The sequence below is a fragment of the Pelodiscus sinensis genome, chromosome 30 (genome assembly GCF_049634645.1).
Source record: "Pelodiscus sinensis isolate JC-2024 chromosome 30, ASM4963464v1, whole genome shotgun sequence".
Taxonomy (NCBI): Eukaryota; Metazoa; Chordata; order Testudines; family Trionychidae; genus Pelodiscus; species Pelodiscus sinensis.
Window position 1 is genome coordinate 2,987,705 of NC_134740.1, and position 21,927 is coordinate 3,009,631.

At 46.1% G+C, this 21,927-nt stretch overlaps 3 protein-coding genes across 3 annotated transcripts; 2 read left to right on the plus strand and 1 right to left on the minus strand.

Annotated features, from left to right (window-relative positions):
* Positions 1-4,847: 4,847 nt before the first annotated feature.
* Positions 4,848-5,795, plus strand: LOC102452425 (olfactory receptor 12D1-like). Its single transcript, XM_006110488.2, has one exon. It carries the CDS (start codon positions 4,854-4,856, stop codon positions 5,793-5,795), a length of 942 nt encoding a protein of 313 aa, XP_006110550.2. The 5' UTR covers positions 4,848-4,853.
* A 9,388-nt stretch (positions 5,796-15,183) lies between these two features.
* Positions 15,184-16,125, plus strand: LOC102452673 (olfactory receptor 12D1-like). The gene has a single exon (XM_006110489.2). It carries the CDS (start codon positions 15,184-15,186, stop codon positions 16,123-16,125), a length of 942 nt encoding a protein of 313 aa, XP_006110551.2.
* A 4,143-nt stretch (positions 16,126-20,268) lies between these two features.
* Positions 20,269-21,225, minus strand: LOC106731358 (olfactory receptor OR9H1-like). Its single transcript, XM_014568914.2, has one exon. It carries the CDS (start codon positions 21,223-21,225, stop codon positions 20,269-20,271), a length of 957 nt encoding a protein of 318 aa, XP_014424400.1.
* Between the last annotated feature and the right edge of the window lie 702 nt (positions 21,226-21,927).

Here is a 21,927-nt window from a genome sequence, read left to right on the forward strand (position 1 = left end):
TCTAGAAAACATGAACTTTGAGACTATGTCTAGACTACAAGCTTCTTTCGAAAGAGGCTTTTTTGAAAGAGTCTAGACTCTCTCTTTCGAAAAAGCACAGTTTGCATTCAATAGTATCTTTATTCGAAAGTGTACTTTCAAAAACAGGCATTATTCTTCATAAAATGAGGTTTACCGCGATCGAAAAAACTGCCGCATTCGTTTGATTTACTTTCGAAAGAACAAAGCTGCAGTCTAAAGTCAGGTGAAGGTTTTTTTGAAAAAAACCTGTAGTCAAGACACACCTTCTGAGGGAAAGTGCTGGGTTTGTTTAGTCGAGTCTTCAATTTTAAAAGTGACCTGAGCATGTTTGATGAGCGAAAATATTTGCAAGTCTCTTGCTCCAGTATTTTTACCCTCCCTCTCTTCTGGGAAAATTTAGCTTGTTTGTTTTCGAGCCTCCAATACACAAGGGGTTGAAGGATTTTATCCCACGAGCACTGTTGGACGAAAGGAAATTTTCTATACCGGCTGTCAACAAGGGTGTTTCACAGAGTGGGACTCAGATAAAAGGACTTTTCTCTTGCACAGACGTCAGACTTTTCAGAGGAACTGGATGCTTGGAAATTTTCCTCACAGCGACCTTTGTCCACAGTCTGGGTCCCAAAAGTCGAGCATCCAGAAGAATCCAAATGAGACTTCTGTGATTCGGAACCCAGGGGCTGATAACGATCCACTGTTTTATCTCCAGGTAAAGACTCAGAATGTGCCCAGAGTCTGAACTCTTTCCTCTCTATTTATGTTTTTCTCTCCCTTGTCAATCGCTTTATTTTCTCACTTTTGGTCAATTGGCTGGTGCCTAGAAGATAGGCAGCAGTATTTTCATCTCGGAAACAGCCATGATGCACATGGTGCTAGAATCTTTGGGAGCAACCAGATTGGGAGGTGGAGGGGCAAAGCGAGAAGAAGACACGTTGGTCTCCCCTGGACCATCTTCCAACTAGCACTCTTGTTGTGATACAGTTTGTTGTGTGGTTTAAGTATTAAGGCATTGTGTAGCTTTGGGGATAAACCCTGCGATTATGCAGAAGGTGAGTTATTGCATTTGTATTGCACAGAACAGAATATAAGAATGTAAGAACAGTCATACCGGGTCAGACCAAAGGTCCATCTAGCCCAGTGTCCTGTCTGTCGACAGTGGCCAATTCCAGATGCCCCTTTGGGAGGGGACACAACAGGTAATCCTCATGCGATCCCTCCCCTGTCACCCACCTCCAAAGAAAAAGCGGCTAGGGACACCATTCCTACCCAGCCTTCCTAATAGCCATGGATGGACCTAACCTCCATGAATCTATCTAGCTCTTTTTTTTTAACCCTGGTAAAATCCTAACCTTTACCACATCCTCTGGCAAGGAGTTCCACAGGTTGACTGTGCGCGAAGTGAAGAAAAACTTCCTTTGTTTGTTTTAGACCTGCTGCCTATTCATTTGGAGACCGCTAGTTTTTAAATTGTGGGGATAAGTAAATAACTTTTCCATATTCAGTTTTTCCACACCCCTCATGATTTTATAGATCTCTATCCTATCCTCCCTTTAGTCTCCTCTTTTCTAAACTGAAAAATCCTAGTCTTGTTAATCTCTCTTCATATGGGGCCTGTTTCAAACCCCTCATCATTTTTCTTGCCCTTTTCTGAACCTTTCCCAGTGCCAAGAGATCTTTTTTGAGAGGAGGTGACCACATCTCTATGCAGTATTCAAGATGTGAGCATACCATGGTTTTACAGAGAGGCAATAAGATATTTTCTGTCTTATTCTCCAGCCCGTTTTTATGGATTCCTCACATTCTGTTAGCTGTTTTGACTGCCGCTACACACGGAGTGGATGTTTTCAGAGAACTAGCCACAATGACTCCAAGATCTCTCGAGTAGTTGTAGCCAAATTAGTCCCCATCTTATTGTATATATAATTGGGATTATTTTTTCCAATGTGCATTCTTTTACATTTACCAACATTAAATTTCATTCACCATTTTGTTGCCCAATCACTTAGTTTGGGGAGATCTGTTTGAAGCTCTTCACAGTCTGTTTTGGTCTTAACTATCTTGAGCAATTTGGTATCATCTGCAAATGTTGCCACCTCACTGTTTACCCCTTTCTCTAGATCATTTATAAATAGGTTGAATAGGATGGGTCCCAGGACAGACCCTTGGGGGACCCCACTAGATGCCTTCGGAAAACTGACCATTGATACCTACCCTTTGTTGCCTGCCTTTTAACCAGTTCTCAGTCCATGAAAGGACCTTCCCTCTTATCTCAAGACAACTTAGTTTACTTAAGGGCCTTTGGTGAAGGACCTTGTGTGATGTAGTGTTGGTACCTTGCCGGTTGCTATGCTAGGTGGTGGGCTGAGGGTGACACCTACTGGCAGCTGTTTGTGACACAGCCCAGCAGGATAGCCAGGGAGTCAAGAAGGCAAAGGTTCCTGAACCTGTCTGACCAGTTGAGGCAGGCAGGGAAACAATAGGAAGGGGTCTGGGGCGGAGGGGAGTTAAGAACATAAGAACAGCCATACTGGGTCAGACCAAAGGTCCATCTAGCCTAGTAGCCTGTCTGCCAACAGCGGCCAACACCAGGTGCCCCAGAGAAGGTGGACCGAAGACACTGATCAAGCGATTTGTCTTCTGCCATCCTTCTCCAGCCTCTGACAAACAGAGGCCGGGGACACCATTTCTATCCCCTGGCTGATAGACTTTTATGGACCTAGCCTCCATGAAATTATCTAGCTTCTCTTTAAACTCTGTTATAGTCCTAGCCTTCACAGCCTCCTCTGGCAAGGAGTTCCACAGGTTGACTACACGCTGTGAGAAGAACTTTCTTTTATTAGTTTTAAACCTGTTGCCCATTAATTTCATTTCAAGTTAGCTGCTGTCTGGGAATCCGGGGAAGTAGGGGCTAGGGAGGGGGGCTGAGATTGTAAGGTCCCAGTCACCCCAACTCGAGGGGAGGGCCTGAGTCTTCCTAGCTCTAGTTCCCATATCTATCTATCTATCTATCTATCTATCTATCTATCTATCTATCTATCTATCTATCTATCTATCATAAACCCATGTGTACTGGAATTAACTGTGCTATCCTCCTTTACTGTCTCTCTCTCTCTCTCTCACTCTGTCTCTCTCTCTGGGTATGTCTACACTACCCCGCTAGTTCGAACTAGCGGGGTAATGTAGGCATACCGCACTTGCAAATGAAGCCCGGGATTTGAATTTCCCGGGCTTCATTTGCATAAGCGGGGAGCTGCCATTTTTAAAACCCCGCTGGTTCGAATCCCGTGCAGCGCGGCTACACGGGGCTCGAACTAGGTAGTTCGGACTAGGATTCCGAACTACCGGTACACCTCGTGGAACTACACTAGGTAGTTCGAACTAGGAGGGTAGTGTAGACATACCCTCTTAGATTATGTCTATAGTACATGGCTCCATCGACAGAGCCATGTAGATGAGTTTACTAGACATAGGACAATGAAGCGGCGATTTAAATAATTGCCGCTTCGTTTACATCAAAATGGCCGCTGCGCTGTGCTGATCAGCTGTTTGGCGGCACAGCGGGGCAGTCTGGATGCTCCGCGGTCGACAACAGAAACCTTTGTCGACTGCTCTGTTATGCCTCGTGGAATGAGGTTTACCGGAGCGGTCGACAAAGGCTTCCGTTGTCGACTGCGGAACATCCAGACTGCCGTGCTGTGCTGCCAAACAGTTGATTGGCACAGAGCGGCGGCCATTTTGATGTAAAAGAAGTGGTGATTATTTAAATTGCTGCTTCATTTTCCTATGTCTAGTAAACTCATCTACATGGCTCCGTCAACGGAGCCATGTCGTCTAGACATACCCTTAGATAAACCCGTGTGGATTGGAATTAATTGTGCTATCCTTCTTTACATATTGATTAATCTAACCGTGTATCAGCCATTCCACGCCTGGAAACAGTGTCAGACTGAAAGAGACTGCACTAGAAGAGGGAGGTTTCTTTCTGTTCTCTGGAACTGCCCGGGTGTACGGAAGGCTACGGAAAATCCATATTAAATGACCAGCGACCTCCTTAGATAGCCCCCTCTCGCAGCATAGACTGCCGGCATGAAAGAATCCAAAAACCAGAGAGAGAAAAACCAGGCTGCTGTTAAGGACAAGATGTGCAAGACTCCATCCACTTTTCTAACCTAACTCTTTCATACACAGGAGGTCTTGTTCTCCTATACATTGCTCCCGAGTCCCCCAGTCTGTAAGCATGACCAAGAGAAAACACACACACGCCCATGCACATACACACACATACAAACTAACACACCCGCACACTCAGACACACACACTCTCACACACACTTAAGGTGACATCTTGCAACTCTAGCACAGTCCTCAATCCTACCACGGAAATGTAAATGTAAACCCCATCCTGCCCTACTGGGCCCCCATGATTTACCCTGTGACATTGGGGTGCTACCCCAGAGCAGCAATGGGACATGGTAATCTATAAGAGATGGGCGCTGTGGGAACCTTCAAGGGGAGGTGGCAGTGGGGGAAGTCTAGGTTGGATATTAGGAAAAATTATTTCCCTAGGTGGGTGGGGAAGCACTGGGATGGGTTCCCTAGGGAGGGGGTGGAATCTCCATCCCTTGAGGTGTTGAAGGGCCGGCTGGACCAAAGCCTGGCTGGGATGATTGAGTTGAGGTTGGTCATGCTTTGGACCAGGGGCTGGACTTCATGATTCCTGAGGTCTCTGCCCGCCCTGGGGTTCAATGGTTCTCTGAGATGTGTAGAGAAACACAGGCCGCCACGATCGCTGCATTTCTTTCCATTCCGCCATCTCTTCCTCCCCCTGCAGCGATGGAGAACCAGACGGAGGTGAGCGAGTTCATCCTACTAGGTCTGACCAGTCTCCAGGAGATTTGGGGTTTCCTCTTCGCCCTCTTCCTGCTGCTCTACGTGGTCAGCGTTCTGGGCAATGGTGCCATCCTGGTCGTGGTGATGGCCGAGCCCCATCTCCACACCCCCATGTACTTCTTCCTGGGTAACCTCTCCTGCTTGGACATCTTCTACTCAACGGTCACCGTGCCCAAGTTGCTGGCTGGTTTCCTCTCCGGGCATCAGACCATCTCCTTTGCCAGCTGCCTGGCTCAGCTCCACTTCTTCCACTTCCTGGGCAGCAGCGAGGCTATCCTGCTGGCTGTCATGGCCTACGACCGCTACGTGGCCATCTGCAACCCGCTGCGCTACAGGCTGGTCATGAACCCGCAGGCCTGTCTGCTCCTGGCCACGGCCACCTGGTCCAGTGGTTTCCTGCATGCCCTGATGCACACGGTCATGACCTCCCGGCTGCACTTCTGTGGTCCCAACCATGTCCCCCACTTCTTCTGTGACATCAAACCTCTCCTCAGCTTGGCCTGCGGCAACACCCACCTCAACCTGAGCCTCCTCAATATAGTCACCGGAGGCATCGTGATAGGCCCCTTCATCCTCACGCTCCTCTCCTACCTCTACATCATCTCCTTCCTCCTTCTGAAGGTGCAGTCACGGGAAAGCAGGGCGAAGGCCTTTTCCACCTGCTCCTCCCACCTCACGGTGGTGAGTTTACTCTACGTGCCGGTCATCTTCAACTACGTGCTGCCCTCTCCAGAGGACAACCCGGAGCGGGACATGGTAGCCACCCTCATGTACAGCATCGTCACCTCCGTCCTGAACCCCCTGATCTACACCCTGAGGAACCGGGAGGTCAAAACTGCTCTGAGGAAAATGCTAGGGAGAAAACTGTGTCCCGGAAGGTCGTGAATCGGCTGAAGGTTGTTTCTCTGTCTATAGGGTTGAGAAAAATAATGGAAAATGGAAAATGCAATCTGCTGTTTGTCATTGAGTCCCGTGCATACTGGGAGCGGGTATTCGTGTGCAAGGAAGCACTTTGCATTAGGCACGGAGAAATAGGTTGTAGATAAGGTTCCTGAACTGGAGATTAAGAATTTAAGAATGGTCAGCCTGGGTCAGACCCAAGGTCCATCTAGCCCAGTATCCTGTCTTCTATTGGTGGTCAATGTCAAATGCCTCAGGAGGAGGAATACAACAGGTAATCCTCAAATGACCCCTTTGCTTTCACCCACCTCCACAGAAACATAGCTACCTGTCCTGGCTAATAGCCATTGCTGGACCTAATCTCCATGAATCTATCTGGTTCTTTTTTGAACCCTGTTAAAGTCCTAGCCTTCACCGCATCCTCTGGCAAGGAGTTCCACAGGTGTTGGCTGTGTGCTGAGTGAATGAAAACCTTCCTTGTGTTTGTTTTAAACCTGTTGCCTATTTATTTCCTTTGGTGTGAAGTTTAATCATAAGAAATAGTTCAACGACTCATTGACTGAAAGGGCAGAAGGGGGTGATTGTGGTCTACTGGCCTGACCTCCTGAATGTTGAAGGCCACAAACCCACATTCACACACTCTTGTCCTAGATTTGTCATGTTTTATAGACTTCAAGTCACAGGGAATTGATGTGGTTGTGCGGAGGTCAGTAGAAATGTGAGGGTAGGGTGTAAGAAGTGGGAATAACCCTACGCTGGAAATGGATGGGGAAATCGTTCAGCTTGGCAAAAAGAAATAGAAAAAAATGTTTGCCAACATTTTTGGCAGAAAAATGTTAATTGTTCATGGGAGAAATGAAAACTGACAACAAACAAAAAATGTATATGAACATAAGAACGGCCAGACTAGGTCAGACCAAAGGTGCAGCTAGCCCAGTGTCCTGTCTTCTGACAGTGGCCAGTGTCAGGTGCCTCACAGGGAGTGAATAGAACAGGAAATCATCAAGTGATCCTCTCCCCTTTCACCCTTTTCCAGTGGTTGAGAAACAGAGGCTAGGGACACCATTGCTGCTCAGCCTGGCTAGTAAGTATTGATGTACCTGTCCTCCATGAATGTATGTAGTTCTTTTTTAAACCCTGTTAAAGCTCTAGCCTTCATAATATCCTCTGGCAAGGAGTTCCCCAGGTTGACTGTGCGCTGAGTAAAGAAAAAAACTTCCTTTTGTTTGTTCGAAACCTGCTTCCAATTAATTTCATTTGGTGCCCTTTTGTTCTTGTGTTACGGGAACAAGTAAATAACTTTTCTGTAGTCACTTTCTCCATACCTTTCCCGATTTTCTAGACCTCTATCTTATCCCCCCTTAGTCTCCCATTGGACATTAATGAAAATTGGGAAACTGGAAGTCACATTCAAATATTCCCTCTCTGTGCAGAAGTCAATTCCTACCAAACATCTGGACCCCACACACACCTCACCTCTATCCAGACTCCAAAGGTCCCCTCCAGCCCCGCACCTCTCCACGTCCACTGTAGCTGCCCACACAGAGGCTACATCTAGACTGCATCCCTTTTTCGTAAAAGGGATGCAAATTAGACATATCGCAATTGCTAATGAAGCGGGGATTTAAATCTCCCCCGCTTCATTAGCATAAAAATGGCTGCCACTTTTTTCCAGCTCTGAGCTTTGCCGGAAAAAAGCGCCAGTCTAGACGCGGATCTTTCGGAAAATAAAGCCTTTTCCGAAAGATCCCTTATCCGTTCTGGGCACCACACTTCGAGAAAGAAGTGGAGAAATTGGAGAAGGTCCAGAGAAGAGCAACAAAAACGATGAAACGTCTACAAAAATGAGCTATGAGGGAAAACTGAAAGAACTGGGCTTGTTTAGTTTGGAAAGGAGAAGACCGAGAGGGGACATGATAATGGTTTTCAGGTATCTTAAAGGATGTCACAAGGAGGAGGAGGAACCTGATTTCCTTGGCCTCTGAGGATAGGAGAGAAGCAATGGGCTGAAATTGCAACAAGAGAGGTTGAAGTTGGACATTAGGAAAAACTTTCTGCCTGTCTGGGTGGTGAAACACTGGAATAAATTTCCTAGGGATGTTGCGGAATCTCAATCCCTGGAGATATTTAAGAGCAGATTGGACAGACACCTGTCCGGCATGATCTGGAGACTCTAGATGGTGCTTGGTCCTGCTGTGAGGGCAGGAGATTGGACTTGATTATCTCTCGAGGTCCCATGGACACACATACAGAGACATAGACAGACAAACTTTCTCAAATGTACAATAGATAATGGGGCACCTCAACAAACTAATCCTCGACCCCGGATGATGTTTGTGTGTGGCACTTCCTGGTGTACTCAAAGTTGTGAGATGCCTTGCCATGAGCATGGAGCAAGCTGGTCTATGACTGGTGTGTCAGCTCTAGGAAAACAATTATCCTTTATCTTGCATGGCCGGTCTCCACTTACCGGGAGATTGAAACTGTGGAGATCAATGTCTCGGGGTTTGATTTAGCAGGACTAGTAAAGCCCCACTCAATCAACCGCTGATCATGGCCTATCAACTCTGATACTCCACCATGTCATGAGGAGTAAGGGAAGTGGATGGGAGAGTTTCTCCCATTGACCTCACATAGTGGGGCTGCTGCGATAAATCAAACTAAGATATGTCAATTCTGGCTACTCACGTAGTTAGAATTACGTATCTTAGTTTGACTTTCAGCCATAGTGTAGACCTGACCCCAGTCTCTGCAGACCTCACCATCTCTCTGCAGGCCTCATTCCATCCTTCAAGTCCTCAAACTGCCACATCCAACTCCATTCACTGGACACTCATAGGCATTACTATGTCAGCCACCTTCAAAGAGGAAGTGCGCACCCCCATCTGTTGGATCCCGACATTATCTAATGTTACAACACTGAGATCTGCTTTTGAGCACACAAGGGTACATCTACATTGCATGGCAATTGCAGGATATAGGAGGTATCCTGAAATAGCTACCCTGCATCTTAACAAGCCGCCTGTTATTTTGAGATTTTTTTCGAAATAACGGGAGCGCTATTTCAGCATCCCGGTAATCCTCGTGCAATGATGGTTAAGGGATGTCTCAAAATAACGTCTTATTTTGAAATTTTGCACTGTGTAGCCATGCCAAATTTCAAAATAAGCTCTTTTGCATATCTGATTTTGAGTTGAGGGAGCAATGTAGACGCACCCGAAGAGTGGAGTAACAAAGACTGAAGTGGTTCTGCATAAGTCAGAACTTGAGGGTGTGTTTGGGGTTCTACCTAGACCCAACTGACTCCAATGCACGAGGGAACCTGGTGACCATCTGTTTGGCGTTGTTTGCTTTGTACTGCTCAACCAGCTCACCGGAGCTGACCTCAGCCTCTTGAAGGAACTTTTGTCTTGTTTGTTCCTGCAGTGACTCTCCAGTGTCACATGGACCCCATCCCAATGGATTAATCCACTGAGCAGAATTTTTTTCCCTGATGATGAGTACTGCATGGAACGTGAACACGATAAAAACACTTCTGACCCACTTAGTCATCAAAGGTTTTCAGAGCAACCCGGGTGCACTCCTCCCTCACGGTCTGAACTCCACGGAAATTCCTACGATTTCCCTGTAAAAGGCTTTTGTCCGCAGTCACTGTGGAAACAACTCAGGTAAAGAGACCATTTTACCCAGGTAGGTGCTTGAAGGAAATACGAGAGATCGCCTTAATCTTCTAAATCCATGAATATGAGCATGCTCCTGATGTTTGGCCTTTCATTCTTTAGTTCTTTCGTTCTTTCATTCCTTCTTTTGTTCTGTTTGGCCTTTCGTTTGTTCGTTCGTTCGTTCTTTTGTTCTGTTCGTTCTTTCTTTCGTTCTTTCGTTCTTTCGTTCTGTTTGGCCGTTCGTTCGTTCTTTCTTTGTCTTGAGGTAATACATGGGAGCTATGAACCATGTGTTATGCTCTGGACAAAAGCCAAGCCACTGTCCCAAGGAGAAGATTATGAGACTTACTTACAATCATAGAATCATAGAAGTGGAAGGGACTTCGAGAGGTCATCGAGTCCAGTCCCCTGCCCTCATGGCAGGACCCAGCACTGTCTAGATCAGGGGTTCCCAACCTGGGGTATGTGTACCCCAGGGGGTACCAGAAGCTTGTCAAGAGGGTATGGGGAATATTTGGTAAATAACTAGATTATCCTAATTGAACTATTCCCAAAGTAGTAGTGTTAGTGACAAAAGTTGTGGATTCTAGAGTCTAGAATTTATTTCCTTTCATATTGAATAGGGGGTTCGGGAAGGTTTACGAAAAGCCAAGGAGGTACAGGGACTGAAAAAGGTTGGGAACAGCTGATCTAGATCATCCCTGACAGGTGTCTGTCTAACCTGCTCTTAAATATCTCCAAGGATGGAGATTCCACAACCTCCCTAGACAATTTATTCCAGTGTTTAACCAATTAGGAAGATTTTCCTAATGTCCAACCTCAACCTTCCTTGCTGCAGTATAAGCCCATTGCTCCTTGTCATGCCCTCAGAGGCCCAGGAGAACAATTTTTCTCTCTTCTTTCTGACACCCTATAAGATACCTGAAAACTGCTATCATGTCCCCTCTCAGTCTTCTCTTTTCTCAGTTAAACAAGCCCAAGTCTTTCAGTCTTCCCTTGTAGCTCATGTTCTCTAGACCTTTCATCATTTTTGTTGCTCTTCTCTGGAACTTCTCCAATTTCTCCACATCTTTCTTGAAATGCGGTGCCCAGAACTGGACACAATCCTCCAACGGAGGCCTAATCAGCGCAGTGTAGAGCGGAAGAATGACTTCTCGTGTCTTGCTCACAACACTCCTATTGATGCATCCCAGAATTGCGTTTGCTTTTTTTTTGCAATAGTGTCACACTGTTGACTCATGTTTAACTTGGCGTCCACTATAACCCCTAGATCCCTTTCTGCAGGACTCCTTCCTAGACCGTCGCTTCCCGTTCTGCCTGTGTAACACGGATTGTTCCTTCCTTAGTGGAGCAGTTTGCATTTGTCCTTATTAAACTTCATCCTATTCACCTCAGACCATTTCTCCCATTTGTCCAGATCATTTTGAATTATCCTCAATCCCCTATCCTCTAAAGTAGTTTCAATGCCTCCCAGTTTGGTATCATCTGCAAACTTAATACGTGTCCTCTCTATGCCGATATCAGAATCGTTGATGGAGATCTGGAACAGAATCGGTCCCAAAACAAACCCCTGAGCAGTTCAACTTGTTCCGCCCTTCCAGCAGGACTGTGAACTGTTAATAACAATTCTCTGAGAGTGGTTATTCTGCCAGTTATACACTCATCTTGTAATAGCCCCATCTAAGCTGTATTTCCCTAGTTTATTGATGAGAAAGTCATGCAAGACAATGTCAAATGCCTTACTAAAGTCTTGGTATCCTACTTCCACTGCTTCTCCCTTATCCACAAGACTTGTTATCCTATCAAAGAAAGTTATCAGATTGGTTTGACGTGATTTGTTCTTTGCAAATGTTGGCTGCTACCTATCATCTTATTATCTCCCAGATGTTTGCAGATGGTAAACTTTGACTAAGAACATAAGAACGGCCGTACTGGGTCAGACCAAAGGTCCATCTAGCCCAGTATCCTGTCTGCCGACAGTGGCCAACACCAGGTACCCCAGAGAGGGTGGACCGAAGACAATGATCAAGCCATCTTCTGCCATCTCTCTCCAGCCTTTGACAAACAGAGGCCAAGGACACCATTATATCCCCTGGCTAATAGCCTTTTATGGACCTAACCTCCATGAAATTATCTAGCTTCTCTTTAAACTCTATTATAGTCCTAGCCTTCACAGCCTCCTCTGGCAAGGAGTTCCACAGGTTGACTACACGCTGTGTGAAGAAGAACTTTCTTTTATTAGTTTTAAACCTGCTACCCATTAATTTCATTTGGTGTCCTCTAGCTCTTCTATTATGGGAACTAATAAATAACTTTTCTTTATCGGCCCTCTCCACACCACTCATGATTTTATAGACCTCTATCATATCCCCCCTCAGTCTCCTCTTTTCTAAACTGAAAAGTCCCAGTCGCTTTAACCTCTCCTCATATGGGACCTGGATAAGTCTCAGATAGGTCTTTTGTTTGTGGGGTTGCTTCTGTATTGAAAAGGGACTGGTGCAGTGTATGGACTGAAGACTTTTGGTTGAAGCAATGGCCCAAACATTGAGGCTAGCGTTAGGGTTTTGTAATAAAAAGGGGCACCCATGCCATGCCGCTGGGAGTTTGGTACGTGCTTCCCCATAGCACGATGGAAAATATCGATCTAGGAGGAACGGTGAGAGATGAGAGGGACAGCAAGGATTCTGGAGAGAAACATTTTCACACACAGAAGAGCGACGGTGGAACCGCAGAATTACGAACATCTCGGGAATGGAGGTGTTTCCTAACTCTGAAATGTCCGTAACGCCGAACAAAACCTCATGGCTGCCCTGTCAAAAGTTTGCTGCTCAACATTGGCTTGGAAACTTCAGGACCCAGAAGACAAATCCTGCTTTCCCTTTAGTTTTATTTGTTTCTGTTTAACACAGTGCTGTCCTGTTTTTGCCTACGATTTTTTGTCTCTGCTGCTGCCAGATTGGGTTTTTCCTGTTACAAATGAGGAGTGTGGTTGGGCGCTCACTTACAAAAAAACATAAGAATGGCCACACTGGGTCAGACTAAAGTTTGATCTAGGTCAGTGTGCTGTCTGCCCACAGTAGCCAATTCCAAAAGTAGGGACAAAACATGTAATCCTCATGTGATCCCTCCCTTATCACCCAACTCCAGAGAAACAGAGGCTAAGGATACCATTGCTATCCTGCCTGGCTAATAGCCATTGATGGAGTTAACCTCCAGGAATCTATCTTGCACTTTTTTGAACCCTGTTAAATTCCTAGCCTTTACCAAATCCTCTGGCAAGGAGTTCCACAGGTTGACTGTGCACTGCATAAAGAAAAACTTCCTTTTGTTTGTTTTAAACCTGCTACCTGCATGTGGTGACCCTAAGGCTATGTCTAGACTGCAGACTTCTTTCGAAAGAGGCTCTTTCGAAAGCATCTTTCGAAAGAGCCTCTTTCAAAAGATCGCGTCTAGACTGCAGGCGGATCTTTCGAAAGAGAAATCTGCTTTTTCGAAAGAGAGCACCCAGCGAGTCTGGATGCTCTCTTTCGAAGACGGCCTCTTTACATTGAAGAACGCCTTCTTTCAAAAGAGGAACTTTCGAAAGAAGGTGTTCTTCCTCGTGAAATGAGGTTTACCGCCATCGAAAGAAAAGCCGCGTTCTTTCAAAATAATTTCGAAAGAACGTGGCTTGAGTCTGGACGCAGGGGAAGTTTTTTCGGGAAAAGGCTACTTTTCCTGAAAAAACCCCTGAGTCTGGACACGGCCCTAGTTCTTATAGTGTAGGAACAAGTAAATAACTTTTGCTTATTCGCTTTTTCCATACCACTCCTGATTTCATAGACCATGAGGCAAACTGAGGCAGACGCCTCAAGTGCCAGACAGTGAGGAGGGAGCGGGTGCCACTAGGACCCAGAGTGTAGAAAATTGCATCAGCTGCTGGTGCAGATGTAAGTAGCAGAGCAGTACCATGAGAGGAGTAGAACAGGTAGGAGGCAGAATTGAGACCTCTCCAAGTTTTGGCCCAAGTGAGGGGACATAGAGGCACGGTTTGAACTCCCCGCTTCAGGTGCCAAAATGTAGTGGGCCAGCACTGATCCTATCCCCCCCTTAGTCTCCTTTTTTTCTAAGCGGAAAGGTCCAAGTCTTTTTAATCTCTCTTCATCATAGCTCTGGTGTTTGTTCTTGGAGGATCTCCTGTAATTTCAATAAATGGAAATTTGCGTGCCAAAAATACGTATCTGTTTTTTTTTAACTTTTGTTAAATATTTCAAACTTTTAAAAATGTCTACTTTGATTTTACCCCTCTTTTACTTCCTGCTCCTCTTTTTCAGCCAGAATGTTATCAGAGGAGAGAAGGGAACACAGAGGGAAGGGAGGAGAAATTTTAAAAAAATCAGAAAAAATGAAATAAGTGTTAAGCGATTCCTTTTCAAACCAGCCCAACTTTAAGATGTACGGGGGGTTTGTTTGTGTATATGTAACCCATGCACCTGCTGTGTGGGGTTCCCTGTCATGTATTGTGGTATTTAGACTACTTAGGGCCCGTCTACACAACAGGGCAAAATCCGAAATAAGCTACACAATTGACGTCAATTGGGTAGCTTTAGTCGAAAAAGCTTATTTTGGGTTTTGATGATGTCATAAAATGAGGGTTACAGGAATGATCAAGTTATTTTTTGAACCCTGTTAAAGTCTTGGTCTTCACCACATCCTCTGGCAAGGAGTTCCACGGGTTGACTACGCGCTCGGTCAGGGTAGTTAAGCACTGGAAGAAATTAATAAAATCACAGAACACTAGAAGTGGAAGGCACCTCGAGAGGCCATCGAGTCTAGTCCCCTGCCCTCACAGCAGGACCAAGCACCATCTGGACCATCCCTGACAGGTATCAGTTTATCCTGCTCTTAAATATCTCCAGAGATGGAGATTCCATAACCTCCCTGGGCAATTTATTCCAGTGTTTAACCACCCTGACAGGTAGGAAGTTTTTCCTAATGTCCAACCTAAACCTTCCTCGCTGCAATTTTAACCCATTGCTTCTCGTCCTATCCTCAGAGGCGAAGGAGAAGAATTTTTCTCCCTCTCCTTGTGCCACCCTTTTAGATACTTGAAAAGTTCTATCATGTCCCCTGGCCAATAGACATCATTGGAGATTTTTAAGAAGTTAGACAACCCCCAGTCCAATAAGAGCTAGACAGACACCTGTCAGGGATGACCTAGATGGTGCTTGGTCCTGCCATGAGGGCAGGGGACTGGACTCAATGAGCTCTCGAGGTCCCTTCCAGTTCTAGTGTTCTACGGTTCCATAATACTTGGACCTTCCTCTAGGCAAGGAAGTGTACTAGATCTTCCTTTGAATGTCATGTTCAACCCTATATTTCTTCATCAAAGTTGGACATCCAAGCTCTCCAGCCAGTGAACAGCGTCACTGGTTAGATTGTGCACATCTTCCAATGAGCCAGTGAATTTTCGTGTTGGGCATTCTACAACAATGTGATGCATGGTTTGCGATCTACAGAGGTCCCTTCCAATCCTACAAATCTATGTCTCTATGAACCAAAGGAAAGGATGGAATAACACCTCTCTGGAAAAAATAGAAATCTTTGGAAATGTTAATAGAATTCGTTTTATTTTCTTGAAATCATTCACGCAACAATTTTTTTAAATTACAAAAGTAAAAATGCTCTGCTCTTCACAGCTTTTCTCTCTCCTTTCCTTGTCGTTCTTCGCGATGGAGAACGAGACGGAGGTGAGCGAGTTCATCCTTCTGGGCCTGACCGACCTCCAGGAGCTGCAAGGTTTCCTCTTCGCCTTCTTCCTGCTGCTCTACATGGCCAGCGTGCTGGGCAATGGGGCCATCGTGGTCGTGGTGATGGCTGAGTACCAGCTCCACACCCCCATGTACTTCTTCCTGGGCAACCTCTCCTGCTTGGACATCTTCTACTCAACGGTCACCGCGCCCAAGATGCTGGCTGGATTCCTCTCCGGGCACCAGGCCATCTCCTTCGCCAGCTGCCTGGCTCAGCTCCACTTCTTCCACTTCCTGGGCAGCAGCGAGGCCATCCTGCTGGCCGTCATGGCCTACGACCGTTACGTGGCCATCTGCAACCCGCTACACTACAGGCTGGTCATGAACCCACAGGCCTGCCTGCTCCTGGCCACAGCCACCTGGGTCACTGGCTTCCTGCACGCCCTTATGCACACGGTCATGACCTCCCGGCTACACTTCTGTGGCCCCAACCATGTCCCCCACTTCTTCTGTGACATCAAACCTCTCCTCAGCTTGGCCTGCGGCAACACCCGCCTCAACCTGAGCCTCCTCAGCGTCGTCACGGGAACCGTCGCTTTGTGTCCTTTCCTCCTCACGCTCCTCTCCTACCTCTACATCACCTCCTTCCTCTTCCTGAAGGTCCAGTCGCGGGCCAGCAGGAGAAAGGCCTTCTCCACCCTTTCCTCACACCTTACCGTTTTGACTTTATTCTACGTGCCCGTCCTCTCCAATTACGTGCCACGCTCCGTGGGAGGCTCCACCGAGAGGGAGATGGCCGTCACCCTCATGTACACCGTCGTCACCCCCACGCTGAACCCCCTGATCTACACCCTGAGGAACGAGGAGGTGAAATCTGCCCTGAGGAAAGCGCTAAGGAGAACGCTTCTCCCCGGGAAAAAATGAATTAAAAAAAAGTAGTCCAGGGATGTGGCGTGTAATATTTGCAATACAGCATTAGGTGGGCACACAGTGGTTATGTCTACATTGTAAAGAAAACCTTGTAGCACCAAGGGGCGCAGCCTCAGACAATTAACTAGGATTCGAGGAGCTTGAGTTTCAGGAAACAAAAGTTGCAGGGTAGCTGTAACCCATTGGGCTGGAGAACAGGCTCCAAGGACCTTCCCATTCTACAGACTTCTCCAGCCCAAGTGTGTATGTCTACGCTTGCTTATTTTTGCCCCACACCCTGAGCCTCAAAAGGGCACACTGAGTCAGACAGTGTCCTGTCTGCCCAGAGTGGTCAATGCCAGGTGCCCTAGAGAACAGGGACCCCTTTCCTACCCAGCCTGGCCAATAGCCATTCATGCACCTAACCTTCATGAATTTATCTAGCTCTTTTTTGAACCATGTTAATGTCCTGGCCTTCAATATCCTCATTCCATCAGGAGTAACAGAAGTTCAAATTAGGATCTTCAATTCGAACTACCTAGTCCGTGCCGCGTGTAGCCGCGGGCATGGAGTTCGGACTAAAGGGGATTTTAAAATGGTGGCGCCCGGGAACATGCACATGAAGCCCAGGATATTTAAATCCCAGGCTTCATTTGCAACTCCGCTTGCCCTCATTACCCTACCTAGCTCGAACTAACGAGCTAGTGTAGCCGTACTCTCAGGATGTGTCTACACTGACTGAGGTTCCAGATTTCGTTTTAATTAAGACTTACTAAATCAAACTCAGTGGGTGCCCAGTACTCCTCCTTTTGCGAGGAGTGAGGGAAGTCCATTGAAGTGTTCCTCCTGTTGTCAGGAAACTACCAAGCTCGGCTTAAGGTAAGGCAACTCCGGCTGCGTATTTTATGTAGAATACCTAGCTGGAGTTGTGTAACTTAAGCCAAGTTGCTGGGTTTCATGTAGATCTGATCTAAGGTTTCTTTGGGGGAATTCTATGCCTTGTGTTTTACAGACTAGATAATCACAGGTGTCTCTAATGAGAATATGTAAATCAGAAATTAGTTGGACCTGAAAACCGTGAACAAAGATCATGACTATTGTGAAAGGGTCTTCCCTGTGCTTTATGGAAATGTGCTTCCAGACATGAATATGCATAACTGGACAATGATGCATGCAAAATAATTCTTGTCTTGCAACATTGGGGATATACTGAATGTGTATATTCTCTTTGTACGCACCATTTCTGATCTGAAATTAGGAACATTGACTGTAGATGTGTTATCAATGTGTTCACGTGGGGAAAAGCCAATTGCCACCTCGTTAGGAACAACAATGAAGGAGCCGGACACAGAGATAAGAAAGAGAAAACGGAGTGGGGGTGAACTGTCTTCGTTCAGATTTGCTATGTTGCTACAGAGTCATGGATTCTAGGGTGCTACAGAGACATGGGACCTTGTCAGCTCATGCTGGAATCCATCTTGAATTTTGTATTTTTCCTCAGAGGAATGAGGAGTCAACATTGATGGTCTTCAGTTGGCTTTACCCAGAGCAACACCTTCATGAGAACACCTGGAGTATGTCTAAACTACATGGCCCCGTTGACAGAGCCATGTAGATTTGTTTGTTCGGCAAAAGGAAATGAAGCTGCGATTTAAATAATCGCGGCTTCATTTAAATTTAAATGGCTGCCGCGCTGAGCCGACAAACAGCTGATCAGCTGTTTGTCAGCTCAGCGCACTAGTCTGGATGCTCCCCTGCCGACATGAAAGCCCTTTATTGACCTCCCCGGTAAACCTCATCCTTTGAGGCATAACGGGGAGGTCGATAAAGGGCTTTCAGGATGGTGCGGGAGCGTCCAGACTAGCGCACTGAGCCGACAAACAGCTGATCAGCTGTTTGTCGGCTCAGCACGGCAGCCATTTAAATTTAAATGAAGCCGTGATTATTTAACACCCCTGGAAACAAAAGGATTGTATTGGAGGAGAACTTCTGAACCCAGCTCAGAATGGACATCTCTGGTTTGGAAAGGACTTTACCTGAAATAAGTAGTAGTATGAGAGATGATGATTTGTAACCAATTCTCTCAGTACATGAGGTCTCGCTTGCTTTATCAGTTTGTTTCATTTTGCTTTAGTAACTTCCTTTGATCTGTCTTCTATCACCCACAATCATGTCAATTCTACTTTTTCTATTCATAAAATCATGTAGGTTTATTACTAAACACAGGGTAAATAATTGTTACCTGGGACGCAAAACCACTACGCATCTCTCTCTTGAGTTGGGGACCTTGCTCTGTATAAAACTTTATACCGTGGAAGACGGATTTAGCTAGGGTTCTGGTCCCACTGGGGCTGTGTGCTTCGGTGTTAGGGCAAGTCCCTTTGAGTTAGCCTTCGCCGAGGTGAGCTGCTCTGAGTCTGTGTTATCCTGCAGTGGGTTATGACGCCAATGCTGGAGAGGGTCGAGATGGCCAGGCTCACAGAGACTTGGGTAGTGGGGAGGAGGTTCCCAAAGGGCAGGTAGCTGGGCTCAGGGGTATTTCAGCACATCCAGTGACAGTCCCAAGGGGATCGGGGTGACTGGATGCACCACAAACATCGAGAAAGGAAATTTGGAACCCATCTGAAAGCAAGAAAGGAAGGAACTTGCGTCCCTTAATTTTTGAAGGTCACTTTGCATATGGCCACCCCACAGCAAGGAGCCCTGCAATCTGAGCCCAAAGCACAAGGATGATCTTTTAGAGGTGCTTGCTTTGTGCCTCAGTTGGCCCCCAGAGAAGTCGAATGTGCAATGCCCACTGACTGCAGCATTGAGTAGCCTGGAAAAATCCAGCCATCTCCCCTTTGGACAATCACGGGGGGGATTAGCAACTGGGGCCAGCCAGGAAGATGGATACGAACACACTCACACCGCTACACTGCAAAGCTAACGATGGGGTCCATTATTTATCAGATTTCATGACCAGATGTAGAAAGTAACATAAACACACAGAGGATTGATTTATTACATTTTTAATTCATACTCCTAGTGTTATATCACAGTATTGGGAGTGCGATAGATAGATAGATAGGTAGGTGTATGGGGATAGATAAACTAAGACTACACTGCACAGCTAATTTAAAATAAGCTATTCTGTAATAGTTATTCTGAAAGGCTGTGTCTAGACAGCATCCCTTTTCCATAAAACAGATGCAAATTAGACACATCACAATTGCAAATGAAGCGGGGATTTAAATCCCCCCCGCTTCATTTGCATAAACATGGCTGCTGCTTTTTTCCGGCTCGGAGCTTTGCCGGAAAAAAGCGCCAGTCTAGACGCGAATCTTTCAGAAAATAAAGCCTTTTCCGAAAGATCCCTTATTCCTTATTTTAAGAGGAATAAGGGATCTTTCGGAAAAGGCTTTATTTTCCGAAAGATCCGCGTCTAGACTGGCGCTTTTTTCCGGCAAAGCTCCAAGCCGGAAAAAACCGGCAGCCATGTTTATGCAAATGAAGCGGGGTGATTTAAATCCCAGCTTCATTTGCAATTGCGATGTATCTAATTTGCATTCCTTTTACGGAAAAGGGATGCAGTCTAGACACAGCCAAATAGCTGATTTCGAAATAGCTTGTCTACACTGCAGGGAAGCCTCAAAATAAGTCAGAGGCAGTCTCCCCTAGTGTAGATGTGCTATCTCGCCTTTTAGGCCCAGGAGGCACTGGGGACAAATAATTTAGAATAGCCCTGGGGAAGGCCTATTTTGAAATAGCAGCAGTGGAGCATCTACACATGCCTTCTTTCGGAAGAGGCATTATTCCTCGTAGAATGAGCTTTACAGATTTCCGAATAAGTGGCTCCTTGTTTCCAATTTTTTTCAGATAATGCAATGGCTGTGTAGACGCTCATGTTGATATTTCGAAATAACATTAGTTATCTTGAAATAACAATGCAGTATAGATGCACCCATAGATAGATGGGGGGGGGTGTTTAAGAGACAGACAAACAGATAGATAGATTGTGAGCTATATTGCTAGACAGGTGGCTAAGTAGCTAGGTGGCTAATGAGGGAGATACATTGAAAAAGAGAGAAGAGTAAGAGAAAGCGAGAGAGAGAAATTTCTCTACCAGTCCTTCCAATATCCCAAAGGATTATATAGCTATATATTCATAGCGAAGGTTCATTTCCAGACCACGATCCAACCAATTGTTCTTCTCAAACCGTTTTTCACGTCTTTGTTCCTCAGGCTGTAGATGAAGGGATTCAACATGGGGATGACCAGTGTGTAAAACACGGACACCACTTTGCTCTGCTCCGGGGAGGAGAGGGAACTTGGCTGGGCGTACATGAAGGTAACGGTCCCATAAAATATACTCACAGCCACCAGGTGGGAGGAGCAGGTGGAGAAGGTCTTCTGCCGGCCGGTGGCCGAGCGTATGTGCAGGACAGACAAGATGATATAGACATAGGAGACAAGAATGATCAAGGAAGTGATGACTATGATGAGGCTAGAGAAGGCAAATAGCACCATTTGATTGATGTAGGTGTCAGTGCACGAGAGGTTTAGCAGGGGTGGAAAATCACAGAAGAAATGATCAATCTTATTCGGACCACAGAAGGGCAGAGTAAAGGTGAAGCCAGTTTGCACTACGCAGTTCACACTGCCGCAGATATAGGACCCCACCACCAGCTGAATGCAGACGGACTTGGACATGGTGATGGGATACAGGAGCGGGTTGCAGATGGCGGCGTAACGGTCGTACGCCATGGCTGATAGGATGAATGCCTCAGTGGTGATAAAGAAAGCAAAGAAGACCAATTGGGTGGCACATCCACTATAGGAAATTGTTTTGCTCTGTGAAAGGAAGCTCACCATGGCTCTTGGGGCAATGACGGAGGAGTAGCAGAAGTCTATGAAAGACAAGTTCAAGAGGAAGAAGTACATGGGGGTGTGGAGGCGAGCGTCAGTGGCAATGGTGAGGACCAGGACGGCGTTCCCCAGCACTGTTATCGTGTAAATCACCAGGAATGTCACAAAAGGGACTAGCTGGAGCCCCGTACCTCTTCCAAAGCCCAGCAAGAGGAATTCCATCACCACAGTGTGGTTCCCATCTCTCCCTGGCTCTGCTGCCGACATCCCCTTTGGAAAGGTGAGGAGATAAGAATTAAAGACAAACCGCAGATGTTAGATAGATCACAGCAGGCTACAAGGGTGCTTGGATTGATCCCACTGAAGTCAAGCACAAGGCTTCTACTGGTTTTGATTAAAGCGGTCGAACCCTTGGAAAACTAGTGACATGTATCTTGAGAACGTCTGTAGGAATGTTGATCTTTCTACAGTAAAGCAGAAATGTACCCCAGTTCTCGAGTCGTAATGATGCACGAGGGTGGAATTTGGGCTTCCTGACTGACCAGCCCACCTGTGTAAGACCCAGAATAATTTCACAAGGGGCTTTACCACTGTCTCAGGACAATTCACAGGTACGTTAATTTCAAAGAGCCGACTTAGACTAGCAAGCCTAAACCCATTCATTTGTGATAAAAAAATAAGAAAGCATAGGTTGGTGCTAAGTGTTATTTGTGTGATGTATCTATGCCCTGTTAGAACTTTACCTACTAAACCAAATGAGCTTTTCAATGCTAAAAGACTTTTCATGTCTATATATATGGACTGATCTCATTAGAACCACAGAAGGGCAGAGTAAAGGTGAAAACTATATATGTATTAAGACAGTTGGTGCCTCTGTCTGCCTGTGAGTCCATCCATTCCTCTGTGAGTCCATCCATTCCTCTGTGAGTCCATTTTCTCAGGAACCTCTCTTAAACGGTAAGATCTGGG